This window comes from Saccostrea echinata, unplaced genomic scaffold (assembly GCF_033153115.1).
Source record: "Saccostrea echinata isolate AGI-Se365-2 ecotype Australia unplaced genomic scaffold, CSIRO_AGI_Sech_v1 ptg000006l, whole genome shotgun sequence".
NCBI lineage: Eukaryota > Metazoa > Mollusca > Bivalvia > Ostreida > Ostreidae > Saccostrea > Saccostrea echinata.
Genome location: NW_026889755.1, coordinates 13,496,218 through 13,519,787, shown reverse-complemented (window position 1 = coordinate 13,519,787; position 23,570 = coordinate 13,496,218). Strand labels below are relative to the sequence as shown.

Genomic DNA, 23,570 nt, shown 5'->3' with positions numbered 1-23,570 from the left:
CTGGACGTTTCCATTAAACAGTGAGTGCCAGGCCTACTGTGCGTAGCATTATGGGTAGGCCGGAACCAGGCTAGCGGAGCCATCTATATCTACCCCAAGGTGTTCCGAATGTTGTCAGAAGACTGCTTTCATCGTCCAGAACGATGTGCCAGAAACCATCTTTGCAGTCGACAACAGAAAAAATCCTAGCTTTGCTCAGTTCTGGCAATATGTCTTCTATAGTCGGTGTTGTGTAATGGTTACATTTCAAGGATTTGTTTAGCGGCTTTGGGTCAATGCACAGTCGCATTTTCCCACTGGGCTTCCTTACGGCTACGAGTGAGGAAATCCAGTCAGTTGGCTAACACACCTAGGTCTGTCAGTCTGTAGAGCTTCTTTTTCTAGCGGAGCTCTCATAGCGATCGGGACCTTTCTAGTGGGAAGTTTAACGGGAGCAGTCGAACTGTCAATCTCAAGATGCAGCTTTCCACTTAATTTTCCAAGACCATTGAATACGTCGCTGTATTTCTCTTGAATGCTTTTGTTTTGAGTCTCGGAGTCGACGGCAGCAATGTTTTCTCTGTTGACCGTAATCATGTTCATTCCTTGAATTACCTTTGCTCCTAAGATTGGGTTCAAATTTCCTTGAACAACAACAATTTCAATGTTGTAACGTTTATTGTTTTTGGGATTTCGCACACTTAGTCTTCTTTTGCCAAGAAGGTGGCATTCAGTTTTGTTAAACATGACAAGAGTCATGTCTGCTTTTTGAAGCATGCTGAGATGAGGGTCACTGCATACCTGTTTATAGATTTCTTCGGGTAGTACATTCACGGTTGACCCACAGTCTAACTGGAATCTCACAGTTTTCCCTTCAATTTGGATTTCTGCATAGAGTTTTTCCTCAATGGAATTTACGTTTTCAATCATGAGGATGAATTCCTCATCACTTGTACCATTGTTGATTTGTTTGATGTGGCCACGCCTTGGTTGGAGTAGTGGGCATTTCGTTGAGAAGTGGTTCATCTGGCTGCATTTTCTACCCTTTTTCCCCATGCTGGACACAATTCTTTTCTAAAGGGGTGTTCCTTACCACAATATATATAGGCATTCTTTGTGACTTGTAGGGGCAGTCGGAGATTGTTTAATTTCTTTCCTTCTTGTTTGTTTGGTTTTTGTAAATGTCTGCGGTTTGCGTGGCGATATCATTTTTACGGCATGTACCTCTTCCATAGTTTTAAGCTGGGAGGTGGATTTTTTATTGGCCCTCCAGATGTCAACACATCTCTTTAAGTCCAACTTCGGTTCCTGAAGTAATTTTTTTCGCGTGCCATTGTCCCGTATTCCTAATACATTTCTGTCACGGATCATGTCATTTTCCAGCGCATCAAATTTGCACGTTTTTGCAAATTATCTCAGAATTGCCACATATGTGTCAATATTTTCAGTCGTTTCCCGATCTCGTTTATAAAACGTATATCTTTCATAGGTTTCATTTGTTTGTCCAATGCAGAAGGCTTCAAATCTTTCAAGTACTATATCTTTTTTGTCATCTTCATTCTCAAACTGGAGACCATAAAAAATGTCTAATGCATCAGGTCCAATGCATGTTAGAAAGGTAGCAGTTCTCACCTCTTTGTCTTTCTCCTTTACGTTGGATGCAGTTTCGTAGTTAGTCCACATCCGCTTGAATTTTTTCCAGTTTGTTGAGAGATTTCCCTTGAGATCCAATTTTCCAGGTATTGGAATTGATGGATTCACAACAGTGGGAACGGAAGCATTTGCGTTTCCCTCGTCACCCATAGTGTCCACTTAAATCCAGAGATTCTCAGAAAAACACTTCTGACACCATGTAAAGTAATGGTTCTAACACGTGTGTGTTCTACGTGAGTTTATTGCAGACTGGCTAGTATAAACAAAGTGCATAAAGATATAGCACGCAAACCCGTGGTTACAGAGGCGCACAGGAGATAGGAATAATCTTAGAATACAATATATACGTTACATATATAAACCCGTGTAACTGTTAGACACGTGAGGAAAATTTTAAAGCATTAATTTGCTGTAAGTTCTCTCACTTTAATAAAGGTGTATTAGGTATTTAACAGGTTGCACCACTAGAAATTATGTTAAGATATTAGGCATTTTGACTAATTTGTCGTCTATTGCTCCTGTTAAATTTATTAAGCCATAAATCTAAAAGCTAGGAGATTGGTTTTAAGGTATTCTTAAATAAATAAGGGGTTTTTCTAAATTACCCTAGGCCTTTTCCCCCGGCTAGGTTGGGCTAGCATTTCCGTACGCTAGGTTGGGGGGTGATTTTTATACAGGTGTTAGGATTTTTCTACAAGGCAGGTATTTACAGTTATTTTATTTTATACTATATTTTTTTTTGTCTATACAAAGGTTAATAAATTTTGTTGTTTGTTGGAACTGGTGTGTTCATTACGACTGACATGAGGTGTTGAAATAAGGTACAAATAAGCTCGGAATTAAGACCAAGCAGAATCTCAAATCAAAATAAGAACCTGGGAAATAATAAACTTGAGAAAATAGGAGAAAGTTCAAAAAATATTCTACAACCACTAATGGAAATGGTGTTCTAAGGTTTACTCCTATTACATTTGCGTATGGTATAGGTAAAATTTGTAGGAAAAACGTTTGTGTATGAGTTGACTACTCATTTTTGTGCACAGGAAGACTTTGTGTACGTATTAAATCCTCAATTTATACACAGGAAAACCTTTTGTAGGAGTTGACTTCAATTTTGTGTACGTGTTTGCAGGTTGCACAACAGTATTAAATTTTGCTATATATTCTTACCAAAAATGCGCAACTTTGAGTAGGTGGTATTAATTGAAAACAAACTTTTGAGAAGTTTCCTTTTCAGATCTTGTAAAACAATTCTTTATAAAGATTTTAGTACCAAAAAATACATTGGCATCCAGCAAGGCACGCAAGTTTGTTTCGGTCGAAGTCGAGCAGGTGCTTGAAAATCAAGTCCAGGACCTAATCACTCCCCACTCAAATACAGTATATAGAAAAAATCAGCACGCCCTAAATTACAATGAATCTAGTCAATACAGGAAGTTTACATATTGTTTTTCATCTCATAAAAAAAAATTCGGCTCCAGTCTCGTGTTAAATGCCCGAATCGGAAGGGAAGATTCAAGAATTATTTTGCGTCAGTCATGATTTGACGGGAACCTCAAGTGAAATACTGTTATGACACCTTAAACACGGAAAAACCTTGTTGTCTGACGTCATGGCGTCAGACAGTGATAGGTTTAGCCAAGGCTTGTTGATCAATTTGTTCAATAGAATTCGCGTGATAACTCGATCTTGGAAATTTCATTCTATCTTAACTATCAATTGGAGAGGGGATTAATGAAAACATGCTAAACACCCCAACAAGCCGAATTATTGGGCCTCATTATTATCACATTATACATTACACGTTACATAACACGTAGCCATTCTCTTATGCATCACTATCACGTCCTGCAAAACAGCAGGAGTAAAGCTGGTCAGGTTAGTTGTCGAATATCCTTTTCAGATTAACTAATAGATGTTTATTCTCGATGCAATACAAAGTCTTTCTACATTTAGAATTACACATATTCCTGACATTGCAGACGTTTGATTTATTCATGGTCAAAAAATATCCAAGTGAAAAATGGTAGATGATAATTTTTTTTTGTTAATATACAAACATTTTAGCTCATTTGTATCAGGTTTATTATTCAAAAAAAAAATCATAATTATCCCAATTGTTCACCAATTGATGTTTAAATTTTTACAGATGTATGTGTTGTAACTTTCTCTTTCAAAAGCACCGGTTATATTTCTCTATCCAGGAACAGACCAGATGGATGAAATTTCACGAGGAGTGGGATGCACAAATTTCCGAAGGCACTATCAAGGGAAAATTAGTTTTCAAGCATAGTTATCATGAATACGTTATTTTTACATGATTCATGGGACATAAAGTAGCTATGACTTTCTATCGCATATAATTATATATCGGCAAAAAACTTGGGGGAGGGGGGGGGGTCGGGGTGTCTTCTCCTCTCCCCAGTTCCTACGGCCATGAAAAAAGAGAAAATTACAAGTAATGCATTATATATTGTGGAATCATTTTAATTCGTGGGGGTCAATGTTCGTGGACAAGCAAAATTTTACTTGTTCGAGGGGACGTAATTTCGTGGGTTACTCTTTTATACGGTAGATTCAATTAATCAATATGTTTACAAAATAAACGTTCGTGGGGATGTAAATTCGTGGGTAAGAGTGACCCACGAAATCCACGAACATTTGTCCCCCACGAACAATGATGATTCCACAGTAAAGAATAAATTCATAACCGAGTTTTTTTTTTAAGTTGGTACCACTGGATTGAACTTTGCGTGTTTTTTAGCAAAATAATTTATTTCTGGAGATGTGTTGATTACGTTGGGTTCAACTTTTCTTAATTCTTCGTATAGTATCGAATTTTGCTCACGTCAGACAAGCTTTTTAAGAAAGCTAATACTTGTGTACCAGTTTACTTCAGTTTTGTGTACGAGTTTACTCCTTGTGTACGAGTCGGTTTGTGTACGATTTGACTGGATATCGCGCCGTCATATTGCGGGAGAAAGGGATCCTGGGCCATAACACTCGCCTGCGTCATTATTTCCATTCTTGTTCTTCATTCAATATATAAAACTTTGGCTTTCCTGTTCTTTGAAAGATTTTTCGGAAGTATTTAGTTATGATCTGACAATATTTTCAGAAGTGACTGTGAACTTCGGAAAAATACGAATATGAATGTTTCATCTTTTGGATAGAAAATAACCATGGCAGCAGGTCATTTTAAGCAACCTCCGAAGAAGGATTTCTCACGAGAGAGCCTGACTTTATTGATAATAATGAAATATATGGAGATAACGAACAGTATTCAAGCTCAGAAGTCCATTATACAATACAAAATAGAAGCAGAGCAAACACGGACCTCCAAACATCAGAGGTGGGATCAGGTGCCATGGAGGAGTGAGCATCCCCTGCCGACCGGTCACACCCGCCGTGTGCTCCTTGTCATGATCGGGAAATAACGGAAAAATCCGTCGACAATTCAGTGTGTAAATAATGGTCTAACAATTAGTATGAAAAACGTCAGTCAGCATTTGACTCAATGATATAAGCATTTCTATATAACAGCATTATAATTGCAAGCTTAACATAAAGAATTACATCACGTGTAAAATACAGGGAAAATATTTCACTGGGAAAGGCTGAGTTAGAGTTTCAGTGTTTGTTGATAACCAGATTTAATTGACGCAACTTTACTACAATTATAAATGTCAAAGTTAATAAAGATAAGTGTTTCAATATCATTACACCTCCCTCTTTAAGATGAACAAAAATTCTTAAGTTTTTTCAGCAGTTCCTATAAATATAACATTAATAAAAATTATTGATATACAAACAAAATACATAGAGCTGTTGAAATTTATTTACAAATATGCATAAGAAAAGTCTGTTAGTGGAGTTAGAGGTTACTAGCACTTAACTCCGTTGGAATTCAACTTTACCTTGAGCTGAAATCACATCTCTTCGATTAACCGCTTTGGTGGATTTATAGAGTACACCGCAGCGCGACCTTGTTGCCCTTTTTTCTATTAGAGCATTTTCAACAGGATTTTCAGACGCACGAGCATCAATGTCAATGTCCTTATTGTCGATTACCATCGGCAATCTATTCTCTTTCTCCGTTATAATTAATTGACTTCTGTTTCGTCGCATCTGGGTTTTTTTCGGTCTGCATAATGTATGATGGCGGCTCTTTTGATTTTACTCGGATTTCTGGCGGTTTCCACATCTTTCCCTCTAGGACCCGCACAATGTCACTTGTTTTTAGCTCACCTCAACGAAGATGAAGGGAGCTTATGTGATACCCTCGGCGTCGGCGTCCCAGGTTAAAGTTTTTGATGCAGTTTCTTTTTAAGAACTATGCCCTACACTAATCAGAGATGCATGGCAGATGTTTCTAGTGTGTTTCATTGTTGCAGTCAAGGTTTCAGATACCTAAATTTCAGCCAAGGGATGACCAGGTTAATGTTTTTGGAGCAGGTTAAAGTGTTTGGTGCATGTAATTGTTTGGGAGCAGGTCTCATTTCTAAGTAACTAAAAGCCCTATGTTTACCAAACTTGCATGGATGATCCATCTAAGGATGTACACTACAGGGCTTGCTTCGGATGCTGGATCTGACCTAGATTTTCCGGATGAGAGCACAAGTTAAAGTTTTTGGAGCAGGCAGATTCATTCTAAAGAAACAATAAGCCCTATGTTGACCAAACTTAAGCTGCAATAATGTAGCCCTCTCCGATTTTTTTTAATATGATAGTTTCAGGAGAGGGCTACAATTCCACTGCATCTCCGAAATGGTGCAAATATATTTTTTAAATACGGGCGACTGCAGGCAAAATAAATTGTTTTTGCATTCAACTTACTTCCAATAAGACGGTATTTTTATTCACTATCAACATCATAGCCCGTTATACGCGAAAACCAAGTAAAATAAATCTGCGTGTTTTCCAGTCGTTCACCTCAGCAGCCATGACAGTTCTCGCGTGATGTACTGAGACTTGCACTTGAAATTTACAATCACTTTATATTGTAAATGTCGGTGTTGATAAATGTTTGTGTTGTATGATATCACTAAACATCGATAAATAAATGCATTCCATGTGATATTTTTATCATAAACAGTGCTTATAATAAGGGAAATCCACACAGATCCGCTCCCCTAGATCCCAAATTCTCATTGGTTGTCCCAAAATAAAATCGATCAAGGTCAGTAAACATGGCGGATAAATTCAAGTTGTGATGTTGACATACACGAAAAATAACCGATATACGGATTGTTCTGTATATTTTTGGATCAATTCATGTCCTGCATAACTACATTTTATGAGTTCAGGTAAGATATGTTAACAAAATACCCACTTACTGATAATTTGAGCCGAAATCTGTGCGGCAGTGAATCACACCCGCACTTGCACCATTACGGAGATCCTAAGGAGTTGTAGCCCTCTCCCCCCCCCAAAAAAAAATCGGAGAGGGCTACATTATTGCAGCTAACCAAACTTGCATAAATTTAGGATGCACACTACCAGGCTTGCTTCGGATGCTGGATGTAACATACATTTTCCGGATGAGTGACCAGGTTAGTTGTTGGAGCAGCATTATTCTAAAGGAACTATAGGGCCTAAGTTCATCAAACTTGCATTGATGATACATCTTTGGATGCACACTAATGGACTTGCTTCATTTGCTGAATTTGACATACATTTTCCAGATAATGGACTAGGTTTATGTTTTGGGCGCAGGTAAATTACAAAGAAACTGAAAGGCCTATGTGAAGCAAACTTGCATTGATGATGCATCAAGGGATGAACACTCCAAAACTTGCTTCAGATGCTGGAGTTGAATTACTTTTTCTGGACGAGTGGCTGCTGTGAAGTTTTTGGACACGTCTATTCCTATAGGGTGCAGGTCCATTACAAAGAAACTATGAGGCCTATGTGAACCAAACTCTGGGACTTTGCTATACTTAATGACAACATTCGTTAAGGTGAGCTCTGTAGTCTCTGATTACCTATGTTTAATGCAGGCATTTGCTTGGTATTTCTGTCCTAATAATGGTTTTGAATTGCTGCTCTCTTGCGTAATTTATCTTTGATTTCTGCTATCTGACATCAAGAATTCTAGTAACATTGGATTGGAGTTTTTGTTCTTCGTCAAAACATTATTTGAGGTGGCGACTCTAAATTCCAGGAAACTAATGTACGGATCTTTACGGTCAACTTTTGCCTTTTTTCATTCTTCACAGTTTGTTTGGTTCGATCCATCATTCCATTTGACTGAGGATAATGCAGTGAATTTGTAGTATGTTTGAAATCATAATTCACTGAAAATTTCTTTAATTTTTTCACTTGACAATTGTAGTCCATGTGGCCCATAACTTTATCTGGTATCCCGTATCTTGAAAAATTTGCCGTAAATTTTTTGCTAAAACTTGAGCTCTTGGTTGATGGGTTTGCTACTTCAAAGTATTCTGAAAAAAAAAATCCACTATGATAATGTAATACTTTCGATCCAACTGGAATAAATCGGTACCAACATTTTTCCAAAGTCAATCAGGTATTCCATGTTAAAGTAAGGGCTCCTCTTGTTGCATATTCTTAAACTGGTTGCATACACCGCAACTCGTGATAATTTCGGTGATATCGGCATTAATTCTTGGCCAAAACAAAATATCTCTGGCTCGTTATCGTCTTTTCAAGCCCTATGTGTATATTATGCAATTGTTTAAGCATGTCCTGCCTCAATGAGTCTCGTACGATCGGAGTTTTATTTTTCTTTACATACCCATCATAGTATCCGATTTCATCTCGGTAATTCCAGTAGATTTCGGCTCTAGTGTCCGGCCTTCCCTCCAAGATATCTTGTTTCAGTTGTTGCAGTTAAACATCGTTTGCCGTTTCTGTTTAGAAAGGAAGAGAGGAGGGGTCTATACTTTTTACCCTTGTGTGTGTCTGTCTCTCTGTCTGTCCATAACAAAATTTTCTCAGCAACTACTCTTCTCAGATACTTGAAATTTTAGCACACCCTTTGTTTAGGCATCTCATATGGTTGGATTCATTTTTGTACGAATCCGATGTCAACTTCCTGGTTATCCGTGCGTCTGTCCGTACCAACTCATCGTAGATGCTTGAAATTTTAACACACTCTTTGTTTAGGCATGCCATACGGTGGGATTTTTTGGGGTAAGAATTCGATATCAAGTTCCCGTTTATCCGTGCGTCTGTCCGTACCATACATGACAATTTTTCTCAGCAACTACTCATCGCAGATGCTTGAAATTTTAGCACACTCTTTGTTTAGGCATGCCATATGGTAGGATTTTTTTTTGTAAGAGTCCGATATCAAGATCCCGTTTATCCGTGCGTCTGTCCTTACCATACATGACAATTTTTTGTCGCATTTTTCTCAGCAACTACTCATCGGAGATGCTTGAAATTGTAACACTCTTTGTTTAGCCATGTCATATGGTGGGATTTATTTTTGTAAGAATCCGATATCAAGTTCCTGTTTATCCGTGCATCTGTCCGTACCATACATAACAAATTTTCGTCGCAGTTTTCTCAGCAACCACTCATCGCAGATGCTTGAAATTTTAACGCATTCTTTGTTTAGGCATGCCATATGGTTCGGTTCATTTCTGTATGAATCCAATTTCAAATTCCTTTTTATCTGTGCATCTGTCCGTACCTATACACAACAAATTTTCGTCGCAGTTTTCTCAGCAACAACTCATCGCAGATGCTTGAAATTTTAACACACTCTTCGTTTTGGCATGACATACGGTGGGCTTTATTTCTGTTCGAATCCGATGTTAACTTCCTGTTTATCCTTTTGTCTGTCTTTACAATGTGTAACAAATTGTCGTTGCAGTTTTCTCAATTGCAGATGCATAAATTTAGCACACACTTTGCTGAAGCATGCAATATGATGGGATTCATTTTTGTACGAATCTGATGTCAACTTCCTGTTTATCCCTGTGTCTGTCCGTATCTGAACTTGTTTATGTTCACATCGGAGTGTATATTCACACCTGAGCAGGGGTATTACTAGAAAGCGTTGGCCCACAGACTTCTTGTTCAATTTTTTTTTTCGTTTATTGGTAAGTATTCCAGGGTATGTATTTTGAATTTGTCTTTTGATGCTCTGCTTAATGTGTCTGCGATATAAAGGTCTTTGCCAGGTTTATATTTAACATTTAAATCGTACACTTGTATTCGCAGCATCATTCTTTGGATTCTCGGAGGCGCTGTTGCAAGTGGTTTCCTGAATAAACTTTCTAATGGTTTATGGTCAGATTCAATACTGACGCTTTTCCCATGGATTTCAAACACCAAAAGACAATTGCAAGCAGTTCTTTCACGATTTGGCTGTGATTTCATTCGGCTTGGCCGAGTGATTTTGACGCGTAACTAACTGGTTGTAGTTTTGTAGTGAACAGACTCCTATTCCTTCCTTTCGCCAGAAGCCCTGTCTCTGGGGCCACGTATTTCGCAGTTCTGGAGTAGGCATCCTTGCTAATTATAATCATTCACCTAGTTACTTCTCTTAATAATTAATGGAAGAAAGGGTTTTAAAGAATTCATGCATTTCAATCCAGAATCCCTTACCACGGGGCATGAATTTCACAAGTGTGGTAGAGGGATCAATGCGTATTACAGTCCTGCCAACAGTTTGACTGCTTGATGTCAAGGAGTAAAGAGGACGATTTTAAAGATATCACTAATTTTGTTTTGTTTTTAGCCCACCGGAAGGAGGGGGGGGGGGGCAATGACTTGCAATTCATAATTTTCGTACACCCATCACCAACGGATGCTATTTGCCAAAATTGGTTGAAATTCTTTCAGCGGTGCAAGAGAAGAAGCTGAAAATGTTCAAAAGTTTTCGACCAACGCACGACGGACAAAAGCACATAGCAGACCTGTTTACTCTTACGATTTCGACGTATTTTGTACGGATTTTGAGTCCAAAATACGTCTCACGTTTTGCTTTTATGAAAATACGGAAATCAGAAATCTGTTCGTTTGGATTTCAGCAGTTAGTTTTCATTAAAATCTGTCTCAGTTTGACGTTTTTTTAATCACTAAAATAGAGAAAGATTTCAAACACTAATGTGATGTCGGGTTGCCAAAACGCTGTGATTTAAAAAAAGACGAAAAACCCTTGAAAGAAAGCAAGGTATGATGTTTTTCTTCGTTAGTAAACAATGTTCTGGTAATCAGAAATATAGTTGTTCTCTAGTAATATGTGTAAAATCAATGGAAAGTGAAATCTTACAGGCAAATACCAAATCTCACTGACAAATCTAATACAAAATACTGAGAGACAACAATATGGGTAAACAGGTCAGACATAGCAATAGATCAACTGAGTTATTCAGTGAGTAAAAAATTGAAAGGTACATAAAACAAATTTTCTTGCATCAATTACAGAAGAGACCCTTTGCTTTCTCTCTTTTTTTAAAATGAAATATGATCTAGAATTTTAAATGTGAAGATGAAAAAGTAGACTTTAGAAAATATTTCCTGAAACATTACAGTTAAATTTTCCTACTTTTTACCCAGTTATGTACTTTGGTCAAGTATAATGTTTTAAACTAGCAGCTATCATTTCTTAAGACAAAGAGGCAACTTATAAGCAAAGATATTTGAACTTCGGAGGAATAGAATTGTGGTATTTATCCTTAAAAACTGTTCCGTCTGTCATCTTAAAGATTCCCATACTTCAGACCTGACACATTCACAAAAAGTGGTTTAAAACCTGAAGTATTTGAGGTCATTAAAGATCGTTATTATTTCAAATGCAGAAAGAGAGAGAACTGATAAATCTACAATTTGTTGCTTATTACAGCCACTGATGCCTTTTCAAAACATCATCAACAGCTTAACAAAACAGTTATCGTCTTCAAATCCACAATTTCATTTACTACCTTCTTTTGAAGATACATTGTAGACTGTCCATTCTAAAGTAAGACTTGTTCCAAAAGGATCGCATTTATAGCATCAACAGGGATAAAATGTGAAATACAGATACTACAATCAGCAATGATGCTTTTCAGTCCTATCCTGACTATGACTTTCATATATTGTTGCAGAATTACTGAATCAGTAATAAAAGTTGAAAATTACATTGATAATGGGCATATTGTTCCCAAAAAGTGAGTCAACGGACATAAAAAAAAAACCCAAATCAAAAAAAAGAATCCTTTTTCGGAATAATATTTGAAAATGCAGATTAACATCTTCATGCTTTTAAAGAAACGTTTAGAGGGTCACAAACGACATGTAGATGGTCACACACAAAAATAAAACCAGGGCAAGCTGAAATGGGTGAATCATTCACCACTGGACTAGCCAAACAAACTGATTAAAAATGAATTATATGAAACTGACCATTGTGTTATTCATTTCAACTTAAAATACATTTTAAGCCTTTTGTTATACATATACATGTATTGTTGTCACTAGTTAATGGGCAAGTAACTGGCAATCTTAGGCTCGTAACTTTGTAACTGGCTCTACCGCTGGGTTTGTAGCTAATTGCACACCTAAGACGAATACAAAAAAAAGGAAAACCGATGGAGTGAAATCTATATTGTGTAGCTCATTACAGCCACCAATGTTATTGCAAAACATTATAAACATTTGAACAAAAACAGTTCTTGTCTTAAAATCCACAATTTCGTTTACTACCTTCTTTTGAAGATACATTATAGACTGTCCATTCTAAAGTAAGACTTGATCCAAAATGATCACATTTATAGCATCAACAGTGATAAAGTGTGAAATACAGAATAAAATAATTTTATTGTTTGTTTGTATGTTGTTTAACGTCCCTCTCTAGAATTTTTCACTTATATGGAGACGCCACCACTTGCCGGTGGAGAGCTGCAAATTTTGTCCTATACTCGGCACTTACGGCCATTGAGCAGTGATGGGTCTTTTTCGTGCCAGCACCTACTGCGACACGGGATCTCGGTTTATACGGTCTCATCCGAATGACCGGTCTCCATGTCCCACAGTGGGATTCGAACCCATAAAATAATTTTACAGGATTTTGCAATGAATCTTGCAAAAGGTACTCCAACGAATAGATTTTAATGCTGATTTAAACTTGTAAATAATTATTAAATAAACATTACACTTATAGAAATACCTTATACATTGACAGTATGTGACATCTGACGTATGATTGATTGTATGTTGATTGACGTCCTATTCGAGAATTTTTCAATCGTATAGATACGTCACCACATACCGGTGAAGATGTAGAGTTGAAAAAGTATCATGATTTATCTTAAAACGCTTTTGAAAAAGAAAAAAAATGCTGGATAAAGTGACCTTCCGAGAATCACTAAATCGCGGAACGCTCGGAACCGGAATTGACGTCATCAAAGCCAAAAATTTATATTTCTAGATTTTTTAATGTTCTATCAGATCTGAAGGAAATGACACAATTTTTTCACAAATCAGCAATATTTCTTATAGATATATGTTCAAATAGGTAGTCTGAACAATGTTTGCCAGGTAAAATGGGAGAATTTTGTAAGACTTTGTCACAATATTACAAAATTGTGCAAAATTTTGTATAGAATTACATAGTGAGTCGCATATCTAAGTACCAAAGAAAACTTGCGATTTCTTTATATTTTAGGGATTTATTATTCAGGTCATTTCTAATCAAAATCATTCGAAATATATATATCAATCCATGCATCAAATTTTTGCTTGTGTATCCTTAAAGAAAATGGTGTTTTGTCAGACACAGAGGGCGAAACTCGTTCGTCCCTTTGAACTTTAACCTTAATGAGATGTACAGGACATTCCCCCTCCAATAATTTTGCCAGTATACATACTCCATTCTTATTATATAGATTAATAATTTAACTTTAGTTGTAACACGTCATTTAATTGGATAAAAGAGTTCGTTTAAGTTGCCTGTGTCACAATGAGTTACGTCAAAAACGTATTACTCCGCTTGACGTTATTTGAAGTTATTTGTGGAGGAAAAATTGTCTACACTGAAATTAAATTATAGGGAGTGAAGTTTTTTTTTAACCTATGTTATACGATATAACATAACTTGGGACAGTTTACGCTTTTTTATAAACCGCTTCGCGGTTTATAAGCGTAAACTACCCCAAGTTATGTTATATCGTATAACATAGGTTAAAATAAGCTTCATTCCTTAAATATTTGAATCGTTGATTTAATCCCTATTATGTCAGAGCGTAAGGGCATATTAAATATAGGGCGTGGCTTTCCTTATCAATCATTTTTTTATGATCATTATCCATTTTAACTCTAATATAAATCGTCAGAGAAATTTTTTTAACCGTGAAAATATTTTACATTCCACCTTGAAGAATTACATGTATTTCACAGTGTACGTAAATTTCATTCTTTACAGCGATTAACTCTAAGTGTATAATTTAAAGAAGTATTTTTAAAAAAACTTATTTTTCGTAACAAAAATGTTAATTGTACCTTTTCTCATATAATTACAGAAAATATTTATTCGTAAAACATCCCCTGACTGAACAAAAGAAAATCAGAAAAGAAGAGTTTCTCTACCTGTCTAGTTTTTACTGATTCCTTACCTTTGTGAAGTCAATGATGATGATCCTAGGTCGAGTGGGCGACCTTAAATCAATTATAATTAAAGTTTATGATTCAACCAGTAGAAATCATCTTTCTAAAGTACAATGAGAGTCTGATAACGTGAAGAAGATCTTCGTCTTATCTGTTTTATTAAAAAAGTAATTATCTCCACATCCGGTCCCCTGTTTAGATAGTCACTCATCACAATAAAAAAGAATAAATCTAAATAAAGTATATCTATTCACCATTTTCCTCACAATCACAGGTAATAAAACTTAGCAATCAGTTAAATCTTATCTGATCCCTTAGAAAACAATGTTATTTTTTTTCATAATTCAGTATGTGTACTGATAAAAGATAAAATCTGATCGTAGAACCTCAAGTACATTACAATGTACATGGTGTTATTAAAGTGTTTATTAATTTAGTGGGTGTTTCCGATATTTCACTTCGTCCACCTGCGTTAAATGGGTATAAATTTAGAACGTGTTTTCAGTGGTCCACTTGGTCTACCTGGAAGGTCTAAGAGTACAGTGACGATGTTTAGTCTCTTGATCTGCTTTGTTCTTGGTGCTTCATTCGTGGCTTCGGTGTCATGTCTAGGTTTGTTAACTTAAAAACTGAATTTTTCATCATCGAAATACACCCCGAAAGGGATATGATTGCGTTTATCAGCTAAATATCAAGTTTGCCAATTCGCTATTGCATGTTGAAATTAATGTAATGTGACTACAAACCAGCTTACAGAAAAAGGCGAAATTAAGATACTTTGTTTAGAAGAGGATAAAACTGTTAACATGAATGTGTGGGGAAAATGGGAAAAACAAATTTACAAAATTGACATAAATATATATACATTAGGAAACATTTTTAAAAAGCACGATTATATAAAAATGATTTTGTTTGTTTGTATGTTGTTTAACGTCCCTCTCTAGAATTTGTCACTTATATGGAGACGCCACCACTTACCGGTGGAAAGCTGCAAATTTTGTCCTATACTCGTCACTTACGGCCATTGAGCAGTGAGGGATCTTTTTCGTGCCAGCACCTACTGCGACACGGGACCTCGGTTTATACGGTCTGATCCGAAGGACCGATCTCCACGTCCCACAGTGGTATTCGAACCCGCAACGTAAGGATCAACTCCTTACTCCGCGACTCTAGAGCAGACGCTCTAACCACTGCGCCACGCGGGCGACAAAAATGATTTTGAAAGAAGATTTTGCATTTACTTCCTTATAACATGGCTTCTTTTTTTAAGAGGGAAAGATGCACCAATTTGAAGATCTTACTTGTTCAGAAGAAAATCCTTGCGAGAGTAATGGAACTTGCATTGATATTTCTGAGACAAATTCCAAATGGACGACAAGACGCTGCCAATGTCCACGTGGTTTCGTTGGGGTGAACTGTGAAGATAGAATGTGCGCGTACCAACAGCCATATAACATATCCTGCCATAACGACGGGTTTTGTATGCTTAACTTCCTGCCCGGTCAAAGTAATTATTGCATGAAATGCTACACTAATTCTTCCGGAGACTTGTGTCAATGTAAGTTACATAGTTTTTTTTTCGTTTTAAAAGCAAGTTATAAATCTGAACGCTTCCGAAGAACAAGGCAACGTATTTATTCATTTTGTTTTACTAGTTGTAGAGATAGTTTTATAAATGTAAAGCAAATATCAGAAGTATAATAACGGATTCACCATATATGTTTCATGTTATTAGTATTTATTATTTCTTATGCCCCGCCATGAATATGGCCGGGGCATATAGTGTATGTCATGTCCGTCTTCCGTCCTTCCGTCACACTGCGCTTAGCTCTGTTCAAAGCTCAGTTTCAAAGAAACTATCCAAGATATTTTTATCAGACTTCATATGCTGATAGATATTGATGAGAGCTTTGCAACTGCATCAACATTTTTTGACCTTCACCTTTTATTTGACCTTGACCTCACTTTTCTTAAATTAGTGTTTAGCTCAGTTTTAAAGATACCATTCAAGGTAGTGTAATAAAACTTCCTATGTTGATACATTCTAATGTAAGCTATTCAACTGCTTCAACATTTCTTGATCGAGAGGGACATTAAACAACATACAAACAAACAAACATTTCTTGATCTTGACCTTTCATTTGACCTTGACCACACTTTTCTTTAATTAGTGTTTATCTCAGTTTTAAAGAAATCATTCAAGATATCAAACTTCATATGGTGATACATACTGATGAGAGCTTTTCAACTGCATCAATAATTTTTGACCTTGACCTTTCCTTTGACCTAACTTCTCTTAAATTAGTGTTTAGCTCAGTTTTAAAGATACCATTCAATACAGTGTTGTCAAACTTCATATGTTAATACATACTGATGAGAGCTATTCAACTGCATCAACATGTGTTGACCTTGACCATTCCTTTGACCTTGACCGCACTTTTCTTCAATTAATGTCAAACTTCATATGCTGATACATACTGATGTAAGCTATTCAACTGCTTCAACATTTTTTGACCTTGACCTCTCCTTTGACCTTGACATCACTTTTTCTCAATTCGTTTTTAACTCAGTTTTAAAGAAAACATTCATAATACTTTTTTATCAAACATCATATGCTAATACATACTAATTCAACCTTTTCAACTGCATCAACATTTTTTGACATTGACCTTTCCTTTGACCTTAATTTCATTTATTTTAAATTAGTGTTTAGCTCAGTTTTAAATAAACCATTCAAAATATTTTTATTTAACTTAAATATGCTGATACGTATTTGTGAGAAGTATTCAACTGCATCAAAAACATTTGACATTGAACTTTCCTGTGACCTTGACCTCACTTTTCTTAGATTTGCATTTTGCTTAATTTTAAAGAAACCATTTAAGATATATTTATGTAAGTTTATGCACTTATACATAATTTGGCGATAATTTATCATCTACTAGATGAAATCCCGCGCAAGCGCGGGGAATTGAATTTATACCACTACCGACAGAAATATCTAATAATATATATATTGTAGTTTCTACTGACAGCCTACAGGCTTATAGCAGGAAGAAATACTTTGTTCAAAATCCCGCATGAAGTAGAAGTACGTCTCCACCCCCACCCCCTGTAAAACTTGAGTAACAATATCATTAATTGACGTTTATTGTGAAACCTGTTATATACAATGTACTATGTTACGGATATTGTACTTCAAATGCTTTCATTTCATTTCCGTCACGAATAAAAGCAGTGAATATGCACATTTTACTGAGAAATAGATTTTTTTGGTAAAAATTCAGTTACTTGGGTCTTGGTTTATAAATTTGTATGTACCTTATTGATATGTAAAAACTGTACCTTACCTCTTTTCTTTTTAAATGTATACATATTTATAATCCAAGACCTAAAAGTACCTGTGTAAAAATTAGCTTTTATTTAACGCCCTATGAATACACTGGCGGATTTAGAGGCCCCCCCCCCTCACGTTTTGTGTCCAAAATATACATAAAATTTAATAAATCATTTTTTTGGTGTGTCCGTGGGCCCCTACCCCAAACTGGTTGCCCCCCCCCCCCTTTTCAAGATTCCTGGATCCGCCACTGGAATAGGCCGAGTAATTGATACAAAAGACTGCATTGCAGAAAAAAACTGAAATGTATTAATTAAAGCACAAAATTATATAACATAATTGTATTTGAATAATGCTATATTCATTGATATTCTCTTTTCATGTAAGCAAGTTTATTACAAATTGTACTTCGAGTTCGTTGTCACGATGCTCTCAGTGAGGGATATATACAAATTTTACCGATAAATTTATTAGGAAAACCTACTACATATATGTAAAAGTCTTTCGATATATAAATATATTCACAACTTACAGTGTTATCAATGATTTACCATTATTTCAATGACCATTCACACAAAAGCTTTTTTTTTCCTTTTTAACATCGGGCTTGATGCTATATGATGTTCTAGAAGCTTCCGTCAATATAACATCGGTGAATGACGAAAATAATTTGCACATTTCCCTTTTTAATCGGGTATCACAACTTATTTCTTTTATATCATTTAAATCAAGTTTTGATTGAATAATTCAGTAATGACGTTTAATGAAATAAATAAACAATTGCTTGTTGTCAGTTTCATTACAAATTGCCAGTAACTTTGATCCGCCAACCGGAAACGCCACCGTACTCACGTTTTTGCTATTTCATGGCTGTTTATAGAAAATAAAAGTAGACTTTTAATTTTATGTACGATACTTACAATGCAAGTAAAATCTAAATATAGTTCAGGGACATCATCTTGTATCGTGTGTATTCTTAGAGGAGTAAGTAGAACTCTGGTGCACCCGTTTCGGAGTTTATTTGCAAAATTTATTAATTTATAAGTATAGATATCCAACTTTTTAGATCACCTGAGTTTACTCAGGTGTCCTATTGCTATCTGTTTTCGTCCGTCGGCGTGCGTTGTCCGTTAACATTTGTACATTTTCAGTTTGTTCTCTGGAACCACTGAACCAATTTCAACTTAACTTGGCATATGGCATCTATGGGTGCAGGGGAGTAAAAATTGTGAAATTCATGACCCCTACTCCCCTGGGGCCTGAGGGGCGGGTCTAAAACCATCAAAATAAATGCAATCTTTAAAAATCTTCTTTACTCCTGGACATCAAGCAGTCGAACTGTTGGCATGATTGTAAAAGCATTGAGTCCTCTACCAAAATTGTGAAATTCATGGCCCCAAGGTCAGGGTTCTGGTGTTAGGGTGGGGCTATATAGATCATATAGTGAAAGTGCATTATTTCTTTGAAAATCTTCTTCTCTGCTCCTGGTATTAAATAAACTTGGTAAGTACATAGTTATAAAGAGCAAGAGAGCCTCGTCCAAAATTGTGAATTTCATGGCCCCAGGGTCAGGGGTTCTGGTGTTAGGGCGGGGCTCTACTGATTATATAGTGAAAATGCATTATTTCTTTGAAAATCTTCTTCTCTGCTCCTGGGTATTAAATAATGTAAATAAGTACATAGTCATGATGAGCAAGAGTGCCTCTTCCAAAATTGTGAATTTCATGGCCCCAGGGGCAGGGGTTCTACTGATTATATAGTGAAAATGCATTAATTATTTGAAAATCTTCTCTGCTCCTGGGTATTAAATAAAGTAACTAAGTACATAGTTATGATGAGCAAGAGTGCCTCTTCCAAAGTTGTGAAAATAATGGCCCCAGACTCAGGGGTTCTGGTTTTAGGGCGGGGCTCTATTGACTATATAGTAAAATTCATTAATTCATTGAAAATCTTCTCTGCTCCTGGGTATTAAATAAGAACATTGTTATGGTAAGCATGGTTGCCTTTCCAGAAATTGTGAATTTCATGGCCCCTGGGTCAGGGGTTCTGGCGTTAGGGTGGGGATCTACTGATAGTTAAAATGCAATAATTCTTTGACAATCTTCTCCTTTTCTCCAGTGTATTAAACCGATGAACTACGAGTAAAGTAATGATAAGTAAGGATGCCTCTTCCAAATTTGTGAAGTTCATGGCCCCAGGATCAGGGGTTCTGGTGTTAGGGCAGGGCTCTGTTGAATATATAGTGAAAATGCATTATTTCTTTAAAAATCTTCTTCTTTGCTCCTGGGTATTTAGCAAACAAACTGAATGCACAGTTATGATGAGAAAGGATGCCTCTTCCAAAATTATGAATTTCATGGCCCCTGGGTCAAGGTTCTGGTGTTAGGGCATGGCTGTGGTGTTAGGACAGGGTTCATGGCAAAGTTGATACATGATACTCAGGTGACCTATAAGGCTTCTTGTTAGATTTCAATTTCAATTTGTAAGAAACTATTCAAGATATTCTCATCAAATTTCATACACTAATACAAATTTTCATGTTGCATTACTAATATACCCTCGGCGGGGCATTCATGTCCTATGGACATATTTCTAGTTTTCTTGGTCGTTGGTTTATTTTCAAATGTTAACATGTAAAAGTTCAGTTTTGTAATTTTTCTTATTTGATTTATTACGCAGACGAGCCCTATATAGCCGACTTTGATAATTACGAGCAAATGAGGTTCTACGGTAACGGTCTCACGACTGCCGAAGTACGAATTAAGTATTTTCAAAGAGAAGTTAAAAACTGAGTTGTTTTTTTTTCTTTTTTTTTTTGCTTCTAGTGCGCTTTATGAAAAATATGCATAGGTAAAGGACTTTATTCGAATCACTCAAATAACTCACACAAAAAACAAATTCTTCTTTAATCACATTCATTTACATCTTCCCAATTCAAGGGTTCTATTCCACAAAATCTCTTGACCGAAAAGACTGACGGGATTTACTGTCGCCTTATCTAGTAAGATGATACATTTTGAACTCTTTTGTCCTCTGCTCTTGGCCAATAAAAGTAAAGGGAATAATTAGAGAATGCTAGTCAATATTGGAATCCGGTTATATATTAAGCATAACTATAACTCCAAATCTGAATTAAGCAGGTAACTTGGATATTAAAGGGTAAAGATGTTTTCGTTGGGACTGGCGTTTGTCTTTCGTGTTAGATAAACCATGATTTTCATTGGCTCGTGCAAACTTTTATGAGGCCAATAATAGAGATCGCAGGCTATTCTCTTTCAAGGGTTTATAGAGAGCGAAAATGGATCAGAAACCCTTGACAGGGAAGATGATTACATGTAATATAAAACAAATAATAATTTGTTTCGTTATTGCTATGTTGTACTGTATCATGGTATGCCTTTTCTCTTTTTTTTTGAGATGGATAATGTTTCAATTAAAATGGTACCAATCAAGAAGAAAATATAAAATACCGCTACAAAGGATAGATTTGAAATAATATCAATATTTTTATTATAGGGAAAAGGTGCTAATAATACCCAAAAATATGCCTTAGTTAGAGAGAACGAGACACTTATAATGGATAACCCCTGGTTAAGCCTTGATGGTATAGTCATTTTATAATTATCTTTAACAGTCTTATTAATTAACTGAAGCACATATTTTCAATCTTCTAACAATATATGTCGTTTTTATGATAAATGTATTACTGTGTTTTAAACTTGGAATGTATATCAAAATAACGGTGATAACGTTTGCTGACGCCGAGTATGTATTCAATAAATCGATCTCATCATTTCAAAAAAAAAAAAGTAGTTGAACATGTTTTACTGATACAGTCAAAAACCTTGTATTACTAGTTCTAAGGACATACGCAACGTACTTTACAAAATTGTTATTTGCATTTTTTTTTTCAGTATATCCTCTGTCTAAAATTATGGTGCCATTATATAACTTTTTGAAAAGATATCAAATCATGGAAATCGTTCTGTTTTTCAGTGAAAAATCTACAAAAATACCAAATATATAACTTTTATTGAAAGTTCTTCAAAATATGTATTTAAGGACAATGAGGAGCCAAGTTTCGAAAATTTACTGGAACTCTTAATTACAGAAAATAACAAAAGAAAATTCCAAACTACGTTGCGTATGAACTTAAAATCTTTCGACCTTCAATATTTCAGATTACAATAATTTTCATAAGGTATAAATGATACATATACACTTGATGTAAACTTTTCAATGTTTTAAATAAAAAATTATGTTTATTTTTGAAGGCAGGGAATTTTGTCTGAGCTTTGCATATTTATGACGGGTTCAAGCTCTACACTCAAGATCTACACCACCCGACGAAGAATATCGGGGTGGAAAACATCTGTCAAGTTTATAAGTCAGAGAAAGGATCTTTTGGAACTCCACTCAAGCTCCTTTACTCACACTGCTAATGTATGGAGTCATCACAGGTCAACGTTTTATGGAATGAGCGGTGGATTGTTTGTAAGTTTTTATTAAATGACTGACTGTATGTTAATTTATGTCTAATTTGAGAATTTCGCATCTAAATATACGTAACCATGTACATTGTACAGTGAGCGGCTTAAATTTCAAGCTATACTCGGCATTCAGGGTCATTGAGTAGTGAGGGTTTTTAACCGTTCTAACGCTTCTTCGTGACACGGGACCTCCAACTGTAAGGTATCAACTGAATGTCGTGTACTTGTCGAATTAACAGTCCTACGTGTATGTCAGTTTTGAAGCGGCGTTTCAAACGAGAATCGAATCTGGACCAGACTATCTTGAAGCAAACGCCATACCAATATGCTACCGTAAAGGGTCTGCATATTATTAACCTTGTTAATGTCATATAAAGGTTTTGATATGTTCCCATATAGCAGTTTTGTATCTCTTCATAATATATCAAAAATCATTCTTAATTGTCATTCGCTTGTGATTTCAAAATTGTTTTCAAAATGTTTTTTTACTTCAAAAATTGTGATATTGGCGATTTATTACATTACCTTAAGGATTATACAAGAAACACCACGTTCTGGTATCTTGCGTAAATGCCGGGTAAGGTATGTTAATGTTTTGAGAGGAAACTTGTTAAAGTACCATTACTTCAATGACAAAGTCTTGGGGAAAATTATATATTAATTAGAAACGTGTTCTCTGACCTTAATGTACTAGTTACCGATGTGATTACTGTATACACGAAACTATATTAACCATAAAAAAAGATTATGCCCTACGAAATACTGACTCTCTCTCTCTGAAAGAGAGGAGAAAGCGGACGTTTGAAAACAAATGTATATATATATATATATATATATATATATATATATATATATATATATATATATATATATATATATATATATATATGATTGCACCCATGGGAAAAGGGCCCTTACACTACTAGCCTGAAAAATTACTGATAGTGCCACTTTTTACTGATAATTTCTGATATTTACTGATATTATACTGTTAGTACTGAGAATTTCTGATATTTGCTGATATTTTTACTGTTGTTACTGATAATTACTCTTAGTTCTGATAATTACTGATATTTACTGTCGTTTTTACTGTGTGTTCTGAAATTACTGATATTTGCTGAGAGGTACTGTTGGTACTGAGAATTGCTGATAATTACTGAGATTATTTTCTAAGTTCATGAGATGTAAAATTTAAAAGAGACTGGGGTGGATGGATTAAATAAATTAAACAAATTAATTTCATTTTATAATTTATCCTTTATATCTTTTTTTAACCCGTAGTAACTTGAGTGACAGAAAGGATGGTATACATTTTGTCATAAAAAAATCATTTTCAAACTAATTATATATAGAAAGAAACTCAGATTTCTCTTTCTGTAAGAAGATTCAACGTGCCACCCCCCCCCCCTTTCCCATTTCATCCTGTTCCGTAGTTCCGAAGAACTTACTTGTATTATTTCAATCGATGACTAGTAGGCGTTAAAAGGACGTAATAAATCAGTTTCTTATTATAAAACCAATTTAAAAAAAAAAAAAAATCACATTTAATC

The 23,570-nt window shown here is 35.5% G+C and overlaps 1 protein-coding gene across 1 annotated transcript; it reads right to left on the bottom strand.

The window, feature by feature from the left end:
- Positions 1–312: 312 nt before the first annotated feature.
- On the bottom strand, positions 313–1,035 carry LOC133180410 (uncharacterized). The gene has a single exon (XM_061314941.1). The coding sequence runs from the start codon at positions 1,033–1,035 to the stop codon at positions 313–315; it is 723 nt and encodes a 240-aa protein (XP_061170925.1).
- Positions 1,036–23,570: the final 22,535 nt, after the last annotated feature.